The 21,332-nt window shown below is 43.5% G+C and overlaps 2 protein-coding genes and 1 long non-coding RNA gene across 3 annotated transcripts in view; 2 read left to right on the top strand and 1 right to left on the bottom strand.

Annotated features, from left to right (window-relative positions):
* Positions 1-270: 270 nt before the first annotated feature.
* LOC121843364 lies at positions 271-1,854 on the bottom strand. The gene is made up of 4 exons (XR_006081514.1): positions 1,583-1,854; positions 1,427-1,474; positions 1,125-1,268; positions 271-718 (listed from the first exon to the last, which is right to left on the bottom strand). It is a non-coding gene; the product is annotated as an uncharacterized LOC121843364 (long non-coding RNA).
* Positions 1,855-5,547: 3,693 nt separating this feature from the next.
* On the top strand, positions 5,548-6,639 carry LOC121843365 (pollen-specific leucine-rich repeat extensin-like protein 1). Its single transcript, XM_042312984.1, has one exon. It carries the CDS (start codon positions 5,548-5,550, stop codon positions 6,637-6,639), a length of 1,092 nt encoding a protein of 363 aa, XP_042168918.1.
* A 2,909-nt stretch (positions 6,640-9,548) lies between these two features.
* Positions 9,549-21,332, top strand: part of LOC112239828 (regulator of G-protein signaling 12) — a gene marked incomplete at its 3' end in the record, with an annotated part of 38,464 nt that continues 26,680 nt past the window's right edge. The window contains 7 exon segments of the mRNA XM_042312983.1: positions 9,549-10,250; positions 10,814-12,101; positions 12,328-12,548; positions 13,581-13,778; positions 15,513-15,752; positions 18,653-18,844; positions 19,832-20,560. Coding sequence (XP_042168917.1) covers positions 11,399-12,101; positions 12,328-12,548; positions 13,581-13,778; positions 15,513-15,752; positions 18,653-18,844; positions 19,832-20,560 — 2,283 coding nt within the window.

Genomic DNA, 21,332 nt, shown 5'->3' with positions numbered 1-21,332 from the left:
GATGATGAATGAATGAGAACTACTGTAAAAGAGACATGAGGATGATGAATGAATGAGAACTACTGTAAAAGAGACATGAGGATGGTGAATGAATGAGAACTACTGTAAAAGAGACATGAGGATGATGAATGAATGAGAACTACTGTAAAAGAGACATGAGGATGGTGAATGAATGAGAACTACTGTAAAAGAGACATGAGGATGATGAATGAATGAGAACTACTGTAAAAGAGACAAGGATGAGAATGAATGAGAACATGAAAAGGATGATGAATGAATGAGAACTACTGTAAAAGAGACATGAGGATGATGAATGAATGAGAACTACTGTAAAAGAGACATGAGGATGATGAATGAATGAGAACTACTGTAAAAGAGACATGAGGATGATGAATGAATGAGAACTACTGTAAAAGAGACATGAGGATGATGAATGAATGAGAACTACTGTAAAAGAGACATGAGGATGATGAGCGATGAAGAAACTGTAACGGGACATTGAGATGACTGACGGGTGGTTGTTTTTTAAAAACTTGTGTCTCAGTGTCTTGCACACACACACACACACACATTATGGCATGTCCTGTGATTCCCCTTGTCATTTCAAATGGACACACACACATTGCGCTGCTGTTGAAACGTCCGCTGGCCAGAAGCATAAGGCACTGACCCTGACAGACTCAATAATGTCCTACTGTGTTTAAACTGATGCACTGACCTCCTTCACCTTGTTTCTGATACACTGACCTCCTTCACCTTGTTTCTGATACACTGACCTCCTTCACCTTGTTTCTGATACACTGACCTCCTTCACCTTGTTTCTGATACACTGACCTCCTTCACCTTGTTTCTGATACACTGACCTCCTTCACCTTGTTTCTGATACACTGACCTCCTTCACCTTGTTTCTGATACACTGACCTCCTTCACCTTGTTTCTGATACACTGACCTCCTTCACCTTGTTTCTGATACACTGACCTCCTTCACCTTGTTTCTGATACACTGACCTCCTTCACCTTGTTTCTGATACACTGACCTCCTTCACCTTGTTTCTGATACACTGACCTCCTTCACCTTGTTTCTGATACACTGACCTCCTTCACCTTGTTTCTGATACACTGACCCTGACAGACTCAATAATGTCCTACTGTGTTTAAACTGATACACTGACCCTGACAGACTCAATAATGTCCTACTGTGTTTAAACTGATACACTGACCCTGACAGACTCAATAATGTCCTACTGTGTTTAAACTGATGCACTGACCTCCTTCACCTTGTTTCTGATACACTGACCCTGACAGACTCAATAATGTCCTACTTGTTTAAACTGATACACTGACCTCCTTCACCTTGTTTCAATAATGTCCTACTGTGTTTAAACTGATACACTGACCTCCTTCACCTTGTTTCTGATACACTGACCCTGACAGACTCAATAATGTCCTACTGTGTTTAAACTGATGCACTGACCTCCTTCACCTTGTTTCTGATACACTGACCCTGACAGACTCAATAATGTCCTACTGTGTGTTTAAACTGATACACTGACCTCCTTCACCTTGTTTCTGATACACTGACCCTGACAGACTCAATAATGTCCTACTGTGTGTTTAAACTGATGCATGGCCTCTTCTTTCCTAGCTGTTAGTCAGATCAGTCAAATCGTTGATTCGATCGATTTGGTTGATTTCGTTTCGATGTATTATGGTAACTGTCGCCCGGGGCCCGACGATAGAGGACGTGTTTCTATGGTAACTGTCGCCCGGGGCCCGACGATAGAGGATGCGTTTCTATGGTAACTGTCGCCCGGGGCCCGACGATAGAGGATGCGTTTCTATGGTAACTGTCCCCGGGGCCCGACGACGATAGAGGATGCGTTTCTATGGTAACTGTCGCCCGGGGCCCGACGATTCGAGGATGCGTTTCTATGGTAACTGTCGCCCGGGGCCCGACGATAGAGGATGCGTTTCTATGGTAACTGTCGCCCGGGGCCCGACGATAGAGGATGCGTTTCTATGGTAACTGTCGCCCGGGGCCCGACGATAGAGGACGCGTTTCTATGGTAACTGTCGCCCGGGGCCCGACGATAGAGGATGCGTTTCTATGGTAACTGTCACCCGGGGCCCCGACGATAGAGGACGCGTTTCTATGGTAACTGTTGCCCGGGGCCCGACGATAGAGGACGCGTTTCTATGGTAACTGTCGCCCGGGGCCCGACGATAGAGGACGCGTTTCTATGGTAACTGTCGCCCGGGGCCCGACGATAGAGGACGCGTTTCTATGGTAACTGTCGCCCGGGGCCCGACGATAGAGGACGCGTTTCTATGGTAACTGTCGCCCGGGCCCGGCCCATGGTAACTGGTAACTGTCGCCCGGGGCCCCGACGATAGAGGACGCGTTTCTATGGTAACTGTCGCCCGGGGCCCGACGATAGAGGACGCGTTTCTATGGTAACTGTCGCCCGGGGCCCGGCGATAGAGGACGCGTTTCTATGGTAACTGTCGCCCGGGGCCCGACGATAGAGGACGCGTTTCTATGGTAACTGTCGCCCGGGGCCCGACGATAGAGGACGCGTTTCTATGGTAACTGTCGCCCGGGGGCCCGACGATAGAGGACGCGTTTCTATGGTAACTGTCGCCCGGGGCCCGACGATAGAGGATGCGTTTCTATGGTAACTGTCGCCCGGGGCCCTGACGATAGAGGACGCGTTTCTATGGTAACTGTCGCCCGGGGCCCGACGATAGAGGACGCGTTTTCTATGGTAACTGTCGCCCGGGGCCCGACGATAGAGGACGCGTTTCTATGGTAACCGTCGCCCGGGGGCCCGACGATAGAGGATGCGTTTCTATGGTAACTGTCGCCCAGGGCCCGACGATAGAGGATGAGGAGCAACACAGACCATCCAAAGGGGAACCTTGTAACCATAGCGACCAACGGCAATCTTTGACACATCAACAGGTTGGGGAATTAGTCCTTCAGTTGTGGCTGTTTTTATTAAAAATCAGAGCTTTAAAATGGCTCCCTATTCCCTATGTAGTGCACTTCTTTTGACAGGGGTCCATAGGGTCGTAGTGCACTTCTTTTAACAGGGGTACATAGGGTCGCAGTGCACTGCATAGGGAATAGGGTGCTATTGCAGGATACACTCAGAAAGACCGGGCCCTTGGTCATCAGTAGAGTTAGCCATCCTTATCCCAGCCAGAACAGCCCGTAGTCCAAAGTAGTGCACTATAAAGGGAACAGGGAGTCATTTTGGAACGACATTGTTGTGATGTATCAGATGTGACTGTAGTCCAGTCAGTCCAGTCCAGACCGTGTAGAATTCACCTAATGCATCGGGATTAAGCCCCTTGTTGCTGTTTCTAAGGTTACGGGGGCGTCCCAAATTACATCCTACCCCCTATATAGGGTCCCGTTTTGGGACGCATGGCTATCAAATACTTGTGATGGAAATTCCACCGGGAAGTCAATCCATCCCATCAGACACCACGGTTTTGGGTCCGGGTCAGTACAGATTAGGATTTAAATGTGTCCATAGTCAGCTAGTTAGTCCCGTTCTCTCTATATAAGATATAGACCCAGATAAAACTCATTCAGTCTGTCTCTAGTTAAGATATAGACCCAGATAAAACTCATTCAGTCTGTCTCTAGTTAAGATATAGACCCAGATAAAACTCATTCAGTCTGTCTCTAGTTAAGATATAGACCCAGATAAAACTCATTCAGTCTGTCTCTAGTTAAGATATAGACTCAGATAAAACTCATTCAGTCTGTCTCTAGTTGTTTAAGATATAGACCCAGATAAAACTCATTCAGTCTGTCTCTAGTTGTTTAAGATATAGACTCAGATAAAACTCATTCAGTCTGTCTCTCTTTGAGAGACTTTTTAAAATCCATTTTTAGGTTAAAAGCTAAACTGACCTAAATTCAGTGTCTTTAGGTGTCTTCAGTGGTCGCTAACCCTGGTCTAGAAGGGCTGCAGTGTGTGTGTGTGTGCGCAGGTTTTTAACACACATCATTCAGCTAACCAAGGTCTTGATGATTGTGATAAACATAAAAGCAGGTGTGTTAGTGTGCTGGGCTGGAACAGGGGACCAGGGTTGGCCAGCCTTGTCCTACCTGGTCTGAACAGAAGCACATGTGATGTGAGATTATTCTTCCCCAGGAGGTTTTCACTGATCATCGGGAGGCTATGATAGAATCAGAACTCTCGTTCTATGGAGAGAATTAGAATTCTGTTGGTGAGAGTTCCGTTCCCTCCATTCTGGAAGCCTCTGTTGCTACACAACCTGGTTGTTGTTCTGTTCTGTCACACTTCTCTTTCTCTCTCTTGTCTGCAAGGAAGATTATACTGTTCATTCAAATATTGAATTTAAAAAGGCAATATTTTAACTTGATCAATTACCGGAGATGATATGATGTACAAGTTAATAAAAGTATTTAAAAATGTAAAAGAAAATTGCATGTCTGTTTTGTGTGTGTTTCCTTTGTAAATTAATATATTTAAAAATATATATTAATTCCACTACTGTTTAGATAATACATTAGCTTCCATGCCATACTGTTAACTTCAAGCAAAAATATCAGGCAGGATAAGGTGGTTGTGGAGGCGTTTAGTCCAATGTTTGGGGGGTGTTTAAATCCTCTCTCACTGTGTTGGGTGGGAAGAGAACAACAGATGAACAGAGATAGATTTTAATGATTTTCCGACCTGCAATATTTGATCATGTACAGTAGTCTACTGTAGTGTATATCTGTTTCTCTGATTTTAAGGCTGCACGTCCTAAATTACACCCTATTCCCTATGGATCCTGGTCAAAATCAGTGCGCTACATAGGGATTAGCGTGCTGTTTAGGGGAAACGGAATGAAGACACCAATTTAGACCTGCCCAGACACGGCTGCCGCCACAGACTGTCAACCAAGGTGGCTGTGATGTCATCTCGGTCCTGTGTAGTCTACACACACCAGGGGAACGTTTTTATAGTAAAAAGAGTATTAATCCCAGATTTAACCACTAGCCATGTGGCTCACATAGTGTGCATCCCTAAATGGCCCCCTATTCCCTATGTAGTGCACTACTTTAGACCAGAGCCCTATTCCCTATGTAGTGCACTACTTTAGACCAGAGCCCTATTCCCTATGTAGTACACTGGACCCTGGTCAAAAGCAGTGCACTACACAGGGATTAGGGGGGACATATGGCTCCCGTACAGTAGACTACTGTACAACTGGACATTTGTAGGATTATCTCTGTGTTAATATATATATTATCAATATTTATCTACACTGAACATGTCAATGCAACATGTAAAATGAAATAAAATAAAAAATTCCAGATATTTTCCATATGTGCAAAAAAAAAGCTTATTTCTCTGTAATTTTGTGCACAAATGTGTTTTTATATTCCTGTTGGGGAGCATTTCTCCTTCGCCAAGATAATCCATCCATCTGACAGGTGTGGCATATCAAGAAGCTGATTAAACAGCATGATCATTACATAGGTGCACTTTGTGCTGGGGGACAATAAAAAGCCCCTTTGAAATGTGCAGTTTTGTCGCACAGACCCCAGGTCCAGATCCCAGACCAGACCCCAGGTCCAGATCCCAGACCCAGGTCCAGACACCAGATCCCAGGTCCAGACACCAGATCCCAAGTCCAGACCCCAGGCCCAGATCCAGACCCCAGGTCCAGACCCAGATCCCAGACCAGATCCCAGGTCCAGACACCAGATCCCAGGTCCAGACACCAGATCCCAGATCCAGATCCCAGTCCAGATCCCAGATCCCAGATCCAGAGACCCCAGATCCAGACCCCAGGTCCAGACCCCAGGTCCAGATCCCAGGTCCAGACACCAGATCCAGATCCCTTCGTACATCCAGACCCCAGATCCAGACCCAGGTCCAGACCCAGGCTATGTGGGGTGGCCAGGTCCAGACCCCAGAACATGGCCAGATGTTCATAAATGACCAGCATGGTCCAATAATAAGGCAGAACCCAGATCAGCAAGGAGTCAGTCCTGGGGCATGGTCCAGATCACCAGTAGTCCTGGAGCTCAGGTCCAGGGCAGGTCCTCCCAGACACCAGGTCCAGATCCAAACTGACCCCATCCCCCCCAGACACATAAACTACTGTCCCAGGTCAGGAGACACCCAGACTTTCCAGACACCAGATCCCCAGGTCCAGACACCAGATCCCAGGAGAATCCAGATCCCAGGTCCAGACCCCAGATCCAGACCCCAGGCTCCAGATCCAGACCCCAGATCCCAGGTCCAGACCCCATATCCCAGGTCCAGACCCCAGACACCAGGTCCAGATCCCAGGTCCAGATCCCAAGTCCAGACACCAGATCCCAGGTCCAGACACCAGATCCCAGGTCCCCAGATGCCAGGTCCAGACCCCAGATCCAGACCCCAGGTCCAGATCCCAGGTCCAGACCCCAGATCCAGACCCCAGATCCAGACACCAGGTCCAGACCCCAGACACCAGGTCCAGACCCCAGATCCAGACCCCAGGTCCAGACCCCAGATCCAGATCACGGGTCCAGATCACAGGTCCAGATCCCAGGTCCAGATCCCAGACCCCAGGTCCAGATCCCAGACCCTAGATCCCAGGTCCAGACCCCAGATAGACTAGTGAGGATGTTACAGAGATAGACTAGAGAGAATGTTACTCTCTCCCCGTCCCTCTCCCCCTCTCTCCCCCTCTCTCTGAGGAGTTGGTTAGACATACACAATGTCCACATGGAACTTCACCATACTGTTCCTTCTGCTGGGCGGACGTAATTCAAATCCTCAGACAAGATACTTCCCATGACCTCAGTGCTGATTGAGTGTCTGTGTGTCTGGGATCGGCTGGAAGAGGCTGTGGTACAGTAGGCTATTCCCAGAGTGGCTATCAGGCAGCTATATATGGGAGATCGACACGGACTGTCTACGGATTTATAAGATGCATGGCCATTTATGGGGATGTTTTTACCTCAGAAAAAGGAGATAGTTGACATAGATTATAAGTTATAAAACACAATATATAAATTAGAACACAAGGTGTTAGATATCTGTGTTACTGTTTTATCAGTTTAATCATCAGTTGTCATATCAAGTATTAATGTCAGGTTATATTATCTCCATCATCAGTATTACTGTCAGGTTATATTATCTCCATCAGTATTACTGTCAGGTTATATTATCTCCATCATCAGTATTACTGTCAGGTTATATTATCTCCATCAGTATTACTGTCAGGTTATATTATCTCCATCATCAGTATTACTGTCAGGTTATATTATCTCCATCAGTATTACTGTCAGGTTATATTATCTCCATCAGTATTACTGTCAGGTTATATTATCTCATCAGTATTACTGTCAGGTTATATTATCTCCATCATCAGTATTACTGTCAGGTTATATTATCTCCATCATCAGTATTACTGTCAGGTTATATTATCTCCATCAGTATTACTGTCAGGTTATATTATCTCCATCAGTATTACTGTCAGGTTATATTATCTCCATCATCAGTATTACTGTCAGGTTATATTATCTCATCAGTATTACTGTCAGGTTATATTATCGCCATCATCAGTATTACTGTCAGGTTATATTATCTCCATCATAGTTTTACTGTCAGGTTATATTATCTCCATCATAGTATTACTGTCAGGTTATATTATCTCCATCAGTATTACTGTCAGGTTATATTATCTCCATCATCAGTATTACTGTCAGGTTATATTATCTCCATCAGTATTACTGTCAGGTTATAGTATCTCCATCAGTATTAATGTCAGGTTATACTATCTCCATCAGTATTAATGTCAGGTTATATTATCTCCATCAGTATTACTGTCAGGTTATATTATCTCATCAGTATTACTGTCAGGTTATATTATCTCCATCAGTATTACTGTCAGGTTATATTATCTCCATCAGTATTACATCATCTCCATCAGTATTACTGTCAGGTTATATTATCTCCATCAGTATTACTGTCAGGTTATATTATCTCCATCAGTATTACTGTCAGGTTATATTATCTCCATCAGTATTACTGTCAGGTTATATTATCTCCATCATCAGTATTACTGTCAGGTTATATTATCTCCATCATCAGTATTACTGTCAGGTTATATTATCTCATCAGTATTACTGTCAGGTTATATTATCTCCATCAGTATTACTGTCAGGTTATATTATCTCCATCAGTATTACTGTCAGGTTATATTATCTCCATCAGTATTACTGTCAGGTTATATTATCTCCATCATCAGTATTACTGTCAGGTTATATTATCTCCATCATCAGTATTACTGTCAGGTTATATTATCTCCATCAGTATTACTGTCAGGTTATATTATCTCCATCAGTATTACTGTCAGGTTATATTATCTCCATCAGTATTACTGTCAGGTTATATTATCTCCATCAGTATTACTGTCAGGTTATATTATCTCATCAGTATTACTGTCAGGTTATATTATCTCCATCAGTATTACTGTCAGGTTATATTATCTCCATCAGTATTACTGTCAGGTTATATTATCTCCATCAGTATTACTGTCAGGTTATATTATCTCCATCAGTATTACTGTCAGGTTATATTATCTCCATCAGTATTACTGTCAGGTTATATTATCTCCATCAGTATTACTGTCAGGTTATATTATCTAATCAGTATTACTGTCAGGTTATATTATCTCCATCAGTATTACTGTCAGGTTATATTATCTCCATCAGTATTACTGTCAGGTTATATTATCTCCATCATCAGTATTACTGTCAGGTTATACTATCTCCATCAGTATTACTGTCAGGTTATATTATCTCCATCATCAGTACTACTGTCAGGTTAAATTATATCTTCATCGGTAACTACCAGTTGCTCCCAATACTCCAGACCAGTACCCCCCCTCTCGTCCTCCCCAAACACACACCTCCTTTTAAGTCTTTCTTCAGCAGCTGGTAGTGAGTGGTCTCTCCTTTGTTTACAGTGCTAACCTAACCACGGGATCAGACTGAACAGAACCGGTTCCGTTTCCGCATTTTATGAACTGTAAGCAATTTTAAACACTTTTTAAAAAAAAAAGAAGAAAACTAGATAGCTGGCTAGTTACATAGCCACGGTAAACTTCTCCATATGGTTGGAAGTTTTTCACAATATGTCTTAAAACAAATGCATTGGCCAGGTGGTGGATTGAGGATATTGAACAGAGCAAAACTAAACGTCTATTAAGTTAACAATTATAGCTATTATATTTAGTTAGTTAATTAGCTATATTATATATATATATTACTAGATGTGAACAGAAAGAAACATAGATTAGCAGAATTAGCCATCTGTGGCTAGCTAATAAACCAGGCTGAACCGGTAGCTAACCATGACAACAGCAGCGACACCGGTACACTTTCAGCCAGCTGTTGTTCTTATTAATCGCCTTTTGAAAACAATATATATATAGCTTTTCTTCCTCTGTATCGTCTGCAAAACACATTCCGATGAATATTTTTTTTTTTTTTACTATAATAATTGTGTGTGAAAGATCTAACCTTTGCGGGGTGAATGTCATTTTCTTGTTATTAACATTTTGTTCGGTACTTTACTTTTGTCGCGAGTCGATTCTCAATCAAACTTTAATCATTCCATTTTTTTGTTGTTGTACATTTCAACGAACTGTTTCTATGATTGACAGCCACGTAAACCAATGACAGGACGGAGAAAAGTTTCGTGTACACTATCGTTGGCATGGTTACTCGTTGATGTTACACGATTCTAGGAAAACGGAGGCGGGACAGTCGTTAAGCACGGGTGGATGCACTTTCTAGGGTTGTATATATGGATTATTTTTTTTTTTTGACCAGCAATTTACGGACAATAATTACAAAGTTTGTAAACTATCTTTATATTCATTATAAACACAAAGACGGAAGACTAAATGACGACAGTGGAGTGCTAGTGATACAATTAACAACTTGTAATTTTTTCGTTTTCGTCTTAGTTTGTTAGATACGCTTGCTATGGCTACCTAGCTAGCTACTTGTAGCCAGCTAACGTTAACTAAGTTAGCTCTCTATTCTCGTCCTCTCATGCAAAACAAGCTGCTAAGCCTCGCTAGTTCTCTCTTTGACTAAGTTTAGCTCACTTGTAGGTTTATCAGCAGTTAGCAAACATAGCTAGAGGGTGAGGAGAGGAGGCTCTCTTGTTGCCACGCAACTGTATGACCCACTGTCTTCAACACCTGTTGGAAAGGTGAGTCGTGAGTTACCGCCCTCGGTTTTGAAATCATCCTTCCCATTGGACAATGCAATGCGTGTTCTAACCCCACCCACGGGCAGGTGTGGTTGAGGGACATTCGTTCACCAAGGAGTGTTGGTAGAACTCAGTATTCCTTCCTTGGCCATTCTACATTGCATTGCCTTTAAAAAAAATTGACTTTGGTGTTTATTTATCTCATAGTTCTTTTTCCTTTTATATGACTTCTTGAAGGAGTGTATGCATGGCTATAAGACAGTGCTTCCCAAACGTCTCGTTGAGTACCCCCCAACTGTTCAACATATTTGATGTATTCCAGTGTTCTTCTACTGGTCAACTAAGCACCAAGACCTTCATTGGTAAAAAAAAAAAAAACAGCTGGGGGTACTCAAGGAGAGGTTTGGGAAGCTACCAACCCCAATGGTGCTGTGCTGACTCAGATGTGTTCCTTTTAGACGTGACTTTGTTGTTATGTTGTCTCCTGTCGTCTGTGTGTTGTATTGGCTACCATCACTCACAATGAGTCCTTGGTGCTGTTTGTCCCTCCTGTCTCTCCGTAGGTGACCCCTGCCTGACCTGTGACAAGTCACATCATCCACTGAGAGTGGCACCAGCATGGCAGGGCTGGCGTTAGAGTGGAGGGGCTGACGTCATGCTCTCACCCTGCTGACACATTTTTAGAAAGCCCGCAACACTAGAACGAGAGAGGGAGGAAAAGCCTTAGAGGGAGACAGACAGCCCTTGACATTGAAACGAGAGAGAGAGAAGGGAGGAGAGGAGAGACATTAAGCATCATCAAAAGAAACAACAGTTCTCTTTCACAATACATCTCATTGACTTACCATGCCAGTAAAGTTCATTGAATGGAATTGAGAAACTCACATGAGTCTTTTCAACCTCTCTCCTCTTCCCTGGTTGTTGTTCGAGTCCCAAATTACAATATGTTCTCAGTCAACTTACCTGGTAACATAATGGTTGGATAAATAACATCAGTTAACTTACCTGGTAACATAAGGGTTGGATAAATAACTTCAGTCAACTTACCTGGTAACATAAGGGTTGGATAAATAACTTCAGTCAACTTACCTGGTAACATAAGGGTTGGATAAATAACATTGAATAACAGAACAACAAGAGTCAAAACAATGTTCAGACAGACGGACACCTCGTCCAAGAGACGTCATGGAGGACACGGGGGTCTCACAGCCTTACCCTCGCCTCCTCACCCCCACCAGAGTGGGCGTATCCGGGGGGTGGAGGTGGCCCGCGGGAGGGCAGGGTATGGGTTCACCCTCTCTGGCCAGGGCCCCTGTGTCCTCAACTGCATTCTAAAAGGAAGTCCGGCGGACTACGTGGGTCTCCGCTCCGGTGACCACATCCTGTCCGTGAACGACATAAACGTCTCCAAGGCTTCGCACGAGGACGTCGTCAAGCTGATTGGTCGATGCACGGGGGTTCTGCTATTGGTCGTCGCCGAGGGAGGCCGTCGTCACGGACACGGCGGTACCAACCGCAACCGTCGCCACGGAAACAATTCAGGAAGTCCAGCCGGAGGGGCAGCCGCCGCGGACTCGTGCTCCAGCGACGAGGAGTTGTGTGGTTTCCATAACAGCAGCAGCGGAGGAGGAAACAACAAAAACGTGAAGCCTGGTTCCCGTGGTAACAGCGCCAGCGGAGGCGGTGGAGGAGGAGGAGGAGGGGGTGGTGGTGGCTGGTTCAAGCCCAAGCTGGACTCTAAGACCCTGGGTATTAACAGGGCAGAGAGGGTGGTGGCAGAGATGCAGTCTGGAGGAATATTCAACATGATCTTTGACAACTCTTCACACTCCTCCAGCAGCTCAGAGAAAGGTAGACATCGACTTGTTTTAATATAGCATGGGTTTTTATAATATACTGTATGACATCACATTTTTGGGCTGGTTTCCCCAGACTAAATGCTTTTTAGTCCAGGACTAACTAGGCTTAATCTGTGTCTGGTAAACTGGCTCTTTATGTGTGTTTCTGCATAATGTATCACCATGCTCAAATAAACCTGAACCTAAACCTTACCTTGACCCTAAATCTAATCCTAAAGACAGGGTCATCGCTCCTCCTCCTCCTCCCCGTGCCTCCTCGTCTGCGTCGGCCAAGCCTGCGAGGCCCCTGTCAGAGCCAGAGTTCCCGCCGTACCATAAGGGGAGAGGCCGTTCCCATAGCAACCCTAACCTGCTCTCTGAGGAGGAGATGGACAGGGTTCTAATGGCCGACGACGCAGTGTTCCTGGACGGGTTCCATCTGCAGGAGGCAGAGATCCAGGTGTGTGTGTGTGTGTGTGTGTGTGTGTGTGTGTCCCAAAAGGCACTATGTTCCCTGTATAGTGCATTACTGTTGACCAGAGCCCCACACAACTACATTATCAGCTAGGTATAATACCCACACAGCTTCATTATCGGCTAAGTTTGATACCCACACAACTACATTATCAGCTAGGTATGATACCCACGCAGCTACATTATCAGCAAGGTGTGATACCCACACAACTACATTATCAGCTAGGTTTGATACCCACACAGCTACATTATCGGCTAAGTTTGATACCCACACAGCTACATTATCAGCAAGGTGTGATACCCACACAGCTACATTATCAGCTAGGTATGATACCCACACAGCTACATTATCAGCTAGGTTTGATACCCACACAACTACATTATCAGCTAGGTTTGATACCCACGTACATTATCAGCAAGATACCCACACAACTACATTATCAGCTACATTATCGGCTAAGTTTGATACCCACACAGCTACATTATCAGCAAGGTGTGATACCCACACAGCTACATTATCAGCGAGGTATGATACCCACACAGCTTCATTATCGGCTAAGTTTGATACCCACACAACTACATTATCAGCTAGGTATGATACCCACACAGCTACATTATCAGCTAGGTTTGATACCCACACAGCTACATTATCAGCAAGGTGTGATACCCACACAGCTACATTATCAGCTAGGTTTGATACCCACACAGCTACATTATCAGCTAGGTTTGATACCCACACAACTACATTATCAGCTAGGTTTGATACCCACACAACTACATTATCTGCTAGGTTTGATACCCACACAACTACATTATCAGCTAGGTTTGATACCCACACAGCTACATTATCAGCTAGGTTTGATACCCACACAACTACATTATCTGCTAGGTTTGATACCCACACAACTACATTATCAGCTAGGTTTGATACCCACACAGCTACATTATCAGCTAGGTTTTACATCAGTGAATGTTGTAGTAATATTTTTACAATATATTTTGTCTCTCCTCCTTCCAGGTGGAGGTGGAAGGGGAGGACTTCTCCCTGGAGCCCAGCGAGGGGATCCTGAACGTGGGTATGATGGTAGGGTACCTGGGCTCCATAGAGCTGGCCTCTACAGGCGCTAGTCTGGAGAGTGACAGTCTGCAGGCCATCAGAGGAAGCATGAGACGACTCCGGGCTGAACAGAAGATACACTCCCTGGTCCTCATGAAGGTACAGGGCGCTTTGGATTGATTGAATGGTTGGTTAGTGGGTTGGTTGGTTTATTGAATGGTTGGTTGGTTGGTTGGTTGATTGGTTGGTTAGTGGGTTAGTTGGTTTATTGAATGGTTGGTTGGTTAGTTGATTGATTAGCTGGTTAGTGGGTTGGTTGGTTTATTGAATGGTTGGTGGGTTAGTTGGTTTATTGAATGGTTGGTTGGTTAGTTTATTGATTAGCTGGTTAGTGGGTTGGTTGGTTTATTGAATGGTTAGTGGGTTGGTTGGTTTATTGAATGGTTGGTTGGTTAGTTGATTGATTAGCTGGTTAGTGGGTTGGTTGGTTTATTGAATGGTTGGTGGGTTAGTTGGTTTATTGAATGGTTGGTTGGTTAGTTGATTGATTAGCTGGTTAGTGGGTTGGTTGGTTTATTGAATGGTTGGTGGGTTAGTTGGTTTATTGAATGGTTGGTTGGTTAGTTGATTGATTAGCTGGTTAGTGGGTTGGTTGGTTTATTGAATGGTTGGTGGGTTAGTTGGTTTATTGAATGGTTGGTTGGTTAGTTGATTGATTAGCTGGTTAGTGGGTTGGTTGGTTTATTGAATGGTTGGTGGGTTAGTTGGTTTATTGAATGGTTGGTTGGTTAGTTGATTGGTTTATTGATTGAATGGTTGGTTGGTTTGAGTTGGTTCATTGATTGAATGGTTGATTGAATGGTTAGTTGATTGGTGGGTTGCTTTATTGATTGAATGATTGGTTGGTTCATTGATTGAATGGTTAGTTGGTTGGTTGGTTTGTATTGGTTCATTGATTGAATGGTTGGTTAGTTGGTTGGTTGGTTGGTTTGGGTTAGTTCATTGATTGAATGGTTTGTTGGTTTGGGTTGGTTCATTGATTGAATGGTTGGTTGGTTGGTTTGGGTTAGTTCATTGATTGAATGGTTGGTTGGTTTGGGTTGGTTCATTGATTGAATGGTTGGTTAGTTGGTTTGGGTTGGTTCATTGATTGAATGGTTGGTTAGTTGGTTTGGGTTGGTTCATTGATTGAATGGTTGGTTGGTTGGTTTGGGTTGGTTCATTGATTGAATGGTTGGTTGGTTTGGGTTGGTTCATTGATTGAATGGTTGGTTGGTTTGGGTTGGTTCATTCAGTTTCAACTGTTCTGCCTTATTATTATACGACCATGCTGGTCATTTATGAACATTTGAACATCTTGGCCATGTTCTGTTATAATCTCCACCCGGCACAGCCAGAAGAGGACTGGCCACCCCACATAGCCTGGTTCCTCTCTAGGTTTCTTCCTAGGTTTTGGCCTTTCTAGGGAGTTTTTCCTAGCCACCGTGCTTCTACACCTGCATTGCTTGCTGTTTGGGGTTTTAGGCTGGGTTTCTGTACAGCACTTTGAGATATCAGCTGATGTACGAAGGGCTATATAAATACATTTGATTTGATTTGATTGAATGGTTGGTTGGTTGGTTTGTATTGGTTCATTGATTGAATGGTTGGTTGGTTTGGGTTGGTTCATTGATTGAATGGTTGGTTTGGGTTGGTTCATTGAGATGTTTAGATGTCATATCACTAAATTGTGCTCTAACCTGTGGGTGGGTCTCGGGTCGTTGTTGCAAAAACAGACACTCTGTTTCCTTCGGGAAAGAAGGACAATAAAGTGTTCTTCTTCTTGGAATAGAGGACGGTGTGTTTCTAAAACAGAAGGGATTGTAATCTTTTGCTTTATGATGTTCTTCCCAGGTGATGCACGATTGTGTGCGGCTGTGCAGTGACAGGAGACAGGTCCTTGCTACCTACCCTGCCGAAAAGCTAGCCTTCAGCGCCTGTTGCCCCGACGACCGACGCTTCTTCGGACTGGTCACCATGCAGGCCACCCAAGACTACGACGGTCACTATGGCAATGGTAACCGGGAGGAAGAGGGCGGGCTGAGGACTTCCTGTCACGTGTTCATAGTCGACCCGGAACTCTGTCATCACCAGGTAGGGTTGGACAAAAGGTCAAAGAATGAAAAAAATAAACAAAACTGTTTCAATGACCTCCAGCTAATAATAACATCCATATTAAAAACGGACAGATTTTAACATTTACAAACTAGAAGTTATTTAAAATATTTTTTTTGGGGGGGGGGTGGTGTCCTAGAGTCCTGGGCCCAGTGTTTCCCAAAAGCGTATTAAGGCTAAGTTCGTCGTTAGAACGTTCGTAGGAGATTCGTTATTAAATCTCCCGAGATGTTTCCCAAAAGCGTCTTAAGGCTAAGTTCGTCGTTAGAACGTTCGTAGGAGCTTCGTTATTAAATCTCCCGAGATGTTTCCCAAACCCACCGTTATTAACGTTGCACCTGAAAGCAGTCGTAATCTAACGCCTGGCCTCAGACCACTCGTGGAACAGCTGAGTGAGTAGTTAGATGCTTTTTTTCTCCACCTTCGTTTAGTACACAGAAGACCTCCACTAAACATAAAACCACATAGTTTATCAGTCTCTGCGTGACCACTGATAAGTTCAGAACGAAATTGACAAAAAAAAAGATTTTTTTGCAATTGATACAAACAAACAACGTGAAAATATGCTTCAAATGAAAACCCAGATGACTGAATTAAAATATAAACACACTAGGCTACAGGACTATTACAGTCATATTGAAATACATTTGACGTTCAATCTATTGACTTTTATTTTGCTACTTGTAGGCTACTGTCTGTAAATTTGTCTCAATATATTTCATGATGTGTAGCCTAACATCTGTGCAATGATGTGCCAAATCTGTGATTTAATGCATTTTTATTGGGTAAGCATTAGAATGAGACACCTCAATATTTGCAGCCGTTGGTGGTAATATCTCTCAAATAGCTGATCCGTCGTCAGTATTGTGCAATAATTATAATGTTAAGGTAAGATTTAAATGGAGAAAGCTGATCCTATCAGTATCGACAAATGGTCTTACTGGTCCTGGAATGTTCCCAGTAGATAAAGAGGACTTACTGGTTCTGGAATGTTCCCAGTAGATAAAGAGGACTTACTGGTTCTGGAATGTTCCCAGTAGATAAAGAGAACTTACTGGAATGTTCCCAGTAGATAAAGAGGACTTACTGGTTCTGGAATGTTCCCAGTAGATAAAGAGGACTTACTGGTCCTGGAATGTTCCCAGTAGATAAAGAGGTCTTACTGGTTCTGGAATGTTCCCAGTAGATAAAGAGGACTTCCTGGTCCTGGAATGTTCCCAGTAGATAAAGAGGACTTACTGGTTCTGGAATGTTCCCAGTAGATAAAGAGGACTTAGTGGTTCTGGAATGTTCCCAGTAGATAAAGAGAACTTACTGGTTCTGGAATGTTCCCAGTAGATAAAGAGGACTTACTGGTTCTGGAATGTTCCCAGTAGATAAAGAGGACTTACTGGTTCTGGAATGTTCCCAGTAGATAAAGAGGACTTAGTGGTTCTGGAATGTTCCCAGTAGATAAAGAGAACTTACTGGTTCTGGAATGTTCCCAGTAGATAAAGAGAACTTACTGGTTCTGGAATGTTCCCAGTAGATAAAGAGGACTTACTGGAATGTTCCCAGTAGATAAAGAAAACTTACTGGTTCTGGAATGTTCCCAGTAGATAAAGAGGACTTACTGGTTCTGGAATGTTCCAGTAGATAAAGAGTACTTACTGGTTCTTGAATGTTCCCAGTAGATAAAGAGGACTTACTGGTTCTGGAATGTTCCCAGTAGATAAAGAGGACTTAATGGAATGTTCCCAGTAGATAAAGAGGACTTAATGGAATGTTCCCAGTAGATAAAGAGGACTTACTGGTTCTGGAATGTTCCCAGTAGATAAAGAGGACTTACTGGTTCTGGAATGTTCCCAGTAGATAAAGAGGACTTACTGGTTCTGGAATGTTCCCAGTAGATAAAAAGGACTTACTGGTTCTGGAATGTTCCCAGTAGATAAAGAGGACTTACTGGTTCTGGAATGTTCCCAGTAGATAAAGAGGACTTACTGGTTCTGGAATGTTCCCAGTAGATAAAGAGGACTTACTGGTTCTGGAATGTTCCCAGTAGATAAAGAGGACTTAGTGGTTCTGGAATGTTCCCAGTAGATAAAGAGAACTTACTGGTTCTGGAATGTTCCCAGTAGATAAAGAGGACTTACTGGAATGTTCCCAGTAGATAAAGAGAACTTACTGGTTCTGGAATGTTCCCAGTAGATAAAGAGGACTTACTGGTTCTGGAATGTTCCAGTAGATAAAGAGTACTTACTGGTTCTTGAATGTTCCCAGTAGATAAAGAGGACTTACTGGTTCTGGAATGTTCCCAGTAGATAAAGAGGACTTAATGGAATGTTCCCAGTAGATAAAGAGGACTTAATGGAATGTTCCCAGTAGATAAAGAGGACTTACTGGAATGTTCCCAGTAGATAAAGAGGACTTACTGGTTCTGGAATGTTCCCAGTAGATAAAGAGAACTTACTGGTTCTGGAATGTTCCCAGTAGATAAAGAGGACTTACTTGTTCTGGAATGTTCCCAGTAGATAAAGAGGACTTACTGGTTCTGGAATGTTCCCAGTAGATAAAAAGGACTTACTGGTTCTGGAATGTTCCCAGTAGATAAAGAGGACTTACTGGTTCTGGAATGTTCCCAGTAGATAAAGAGAACTTACTGGTTTAAATTATTCCAACAACAAATAGGGGGAGGAAAAAAAGTCTAAATGGGATTCAGGAGTTGATTACTTTTGATAACGACTCAGACTGTAAACTGAATATTAATGTCAACTGTAATTCACTACTATAGATAAAACCTACCATAAATATGCTAAAATACCATGTTTTCAGAGGGGTTGGAATAGCCAGTTGTAAATCTGTGTCCATTGGACAATAAAGTAACCTCCTCCTTCCTCTAGGTCCATGTGGGTGTGGCCAGGAGGTTTGGGTTTGAGTGTACTCCTGATCCTGATACTGGAGGGTGTCTGGAGTTCCCCCCTACATCCCAGCCTCTGCTCCAGTTTGTGTCTGTTCTCTACCGGGACATGGGGGAGAGCATCGAGGGTGTCCGGGCGCGGGCGTTCGTTGATCCGGACAACGACCCACAGCAGGTACAGTTGTTTAGTTCTGTTTATCATCTGTTGTTCTTTGACCTTCAATCCAAATGGATGTTGTTTTTCTTTACTGTCTTGTTTAGTTTAGTAGAGCTTTGACAGAACTTTAATGTTCAAATACCCACACTGGAGTGCCAGGTGGGCCAGTTTGCACTTTTGGGACTTTGCTATTGGTTTATTAAGCCAGACAAGCTCAACAAGGCACAGAGAATGTATTAGAAATATGTTTCAAGTATTTGAAATCCAGGTCTAAATGTTATTAGTATACTTTTCAATTATTATTATTATTGTTGTTATTATTGTTATAATTGTTAATATGATTGTCATTGTTATTGTCGTTATTATTGTTATTATTAGTAGTAGTATTATTATTCTATTGGTTATTATTGCTATTATTATTATTGGTGTTATTGTGATTATTGTTATTATTGCAGTTATTATTATTATTGTTATTATTGTATTTGTTATTGTGATTATTGTTATTATTGCAGTTATTATTATTATTGTTATTATTGTATTTGTTATTGTTATTATTATTATTGCAGTTATTATTATTGTTATTATTGTTGTTATTAGTATTAATGGTATTATTGTTATTGTTGTTATTATTGTTATTATTAGTATTAATGGTATTGTTGTTATTGTTGTTATTATTAGTATTAATGGTATTATTAGTATTAATGGCATTACTGTTATTATTGTTATTATTAGTATTAATGTTATTATTGTTATTGTTGTTATTATTGTTATTATTAGTATTAATGGTATTATTGTTATTGTTTTTATTAGTATTGTTTTTATTATTGTTGTTGTTATTATTATTATTATTATTATTTATGCTGTTATTGTTATTATTGTTATTATCATTAATGTTATTAATGTTATTATTGTTATTATTGTTGTTGTTGTTATTATTATTATTGTTATTATTATTGTTGTTGTTGTTATTATTAATGTTATTATTGTTATTATTGTTGTTAACAGAACCACAGCACCAGTAGCAACAGCGACAGCGGCATCGGTAACTTCCTGCCAGATGAAAAGAGTAACCGTGTCTTATTGGTTGACCTGGGAGGCCATAATCACAACCCCGGTCCACGCCACTGGGACAGCCCTCCTCCTCCCTCGGCCCCGGGCTGGAACCAAGTCCCTCCCGGTGTCGTCCCTGGCCCCCCTCTCTCCCCTCCTCCTCCCCCTCACCTCAACAACAGCTACCCCCCGCCTCTCCCCCCTGCCATCCCCCCTCGAGGGGCCCACTCCTCCCAGCCCTCACTCCACCACTACCCGCCAGGGAAGAGGGGAGGATCTGGAGGAGGAGCAGAGCAGAGCCTGGCCCCGCCCCAACACCATCAGTCTCAACGTTGGTTACCAGTCCACGTCCTGAGAGACTGGAGACAACCAGGCCAGGCAGGACAAACGCAGGGACAAGGAGGGCTGTGTAGTGATCAGGAGTCCTATGCTGAGTCAACAGATGGCTGGTCATCAACGAACTGTAGCACCCTCCCGCCACCCATGAACAAAATACCCGCGGATCGCTACAGGGCTCCACTACCAGCCGGGGACCTGCCCCTGCCTCCGCAGCCTCCCGGGCTGGCCACGCAGAAGGATGAGTGGGCTAAGAAGCTGTTTGGGCCCGCGGCTGGAGAGAAAGGACTCAGAGAGCCCAAGCAGAATGGGAAGAGACGCGGGAATGGGAAAGATCGGGAGAAGAAGGTAAGAATACAGTATGTCATGGTGGGGTGTGGAGGAGTCATACAGTATGTCATGGTGGGGTGTGGAGGAGTCATACAGTATGTCATGGTGGGGTGTGGAGGAGTCATACAGTATGTCATGGTGGGGTGTGGAGGAGTCATACAGTATGTCATGGTGGGGTGGAGGAGTCATACAGTATGTCATGGTGGGGTGTGGAGGAGTCATACAGTATGTCATGGTGGGGTGTGGAGGAGTCATACAGTATGTCATGGTGGGGTGTGGAGTCATAGGAGTCAGTATGTCATGGTGGGGTGTGGAGGAGTCATACAGTATGTCATGGTGGGGTGTGGAGGAGTCATACAGTATGTCATGGTGGGGTGTGGAGGAGTCATACAGTATGTCATGGTGGGGTGTGGAGGAGTCATACAGTATGTCATGGTGGGGTGGGAGGAGTCATACAGTATGTCATGGTGGGGTGTGGAGGAGTCATACAGTATGTCATGGTGGGGTGTGGAGGAGTCATACAGTATGTCATGGTGGGGTGTGGAGGAGTCATACAGTATGTCATGGTGGGGTGTGGAGGAGTCATACAGTATGTCATGGTGGGGTGTGGAGGAGTCATACAGTATGTCATGGTGGGGTGTGGAGGAGTCATACAGTATGTCATGGTGGGGTGTGGAGGAGTCATACAGTATGTCATGGTGGAGGAGTCATACAGTATGTCATGGTGGGGTGTGGAGGAGTCATACAGTATGTCATGGTGGGGTGTGGAGGAGTCATACAGTATGTCATG

This window comes from Oncorhynchus tshawytscha, unplaced genomic scaffold (assembly GCF_018296145.1).
Source record: "Oncorhynchus tshawytscha isolate Ot180627B unplaced genomic scaffold, Otsh_v2.0 Un_contig_12318_pilon_pilon, whole genome shotgun sequence".
Classification (NCBI taxonomy): domain Eukaryota; kingdom Metazoa; phylum Chordata; class Actinopteri; order Salmoniformes; family Salmonidae; genus Oncorhynchus; species Oncorhynchus tshawytscha.
The sequence above is the reverse complement of the archived record's forward strand: the minus strand, read 5'-3'. Positions and strand labels throughout refer to the sequence as shown.

What these genes read in the sequence shown, in the direction of transcription:
- LOC121843365 (XM_042312984.1), top strand. Translation starts at nt 5,548, where the DNA reads ATGTGCAGTTTTGTCGCACAGACCCCAGGTCCAGATCCCAGACCAGAC.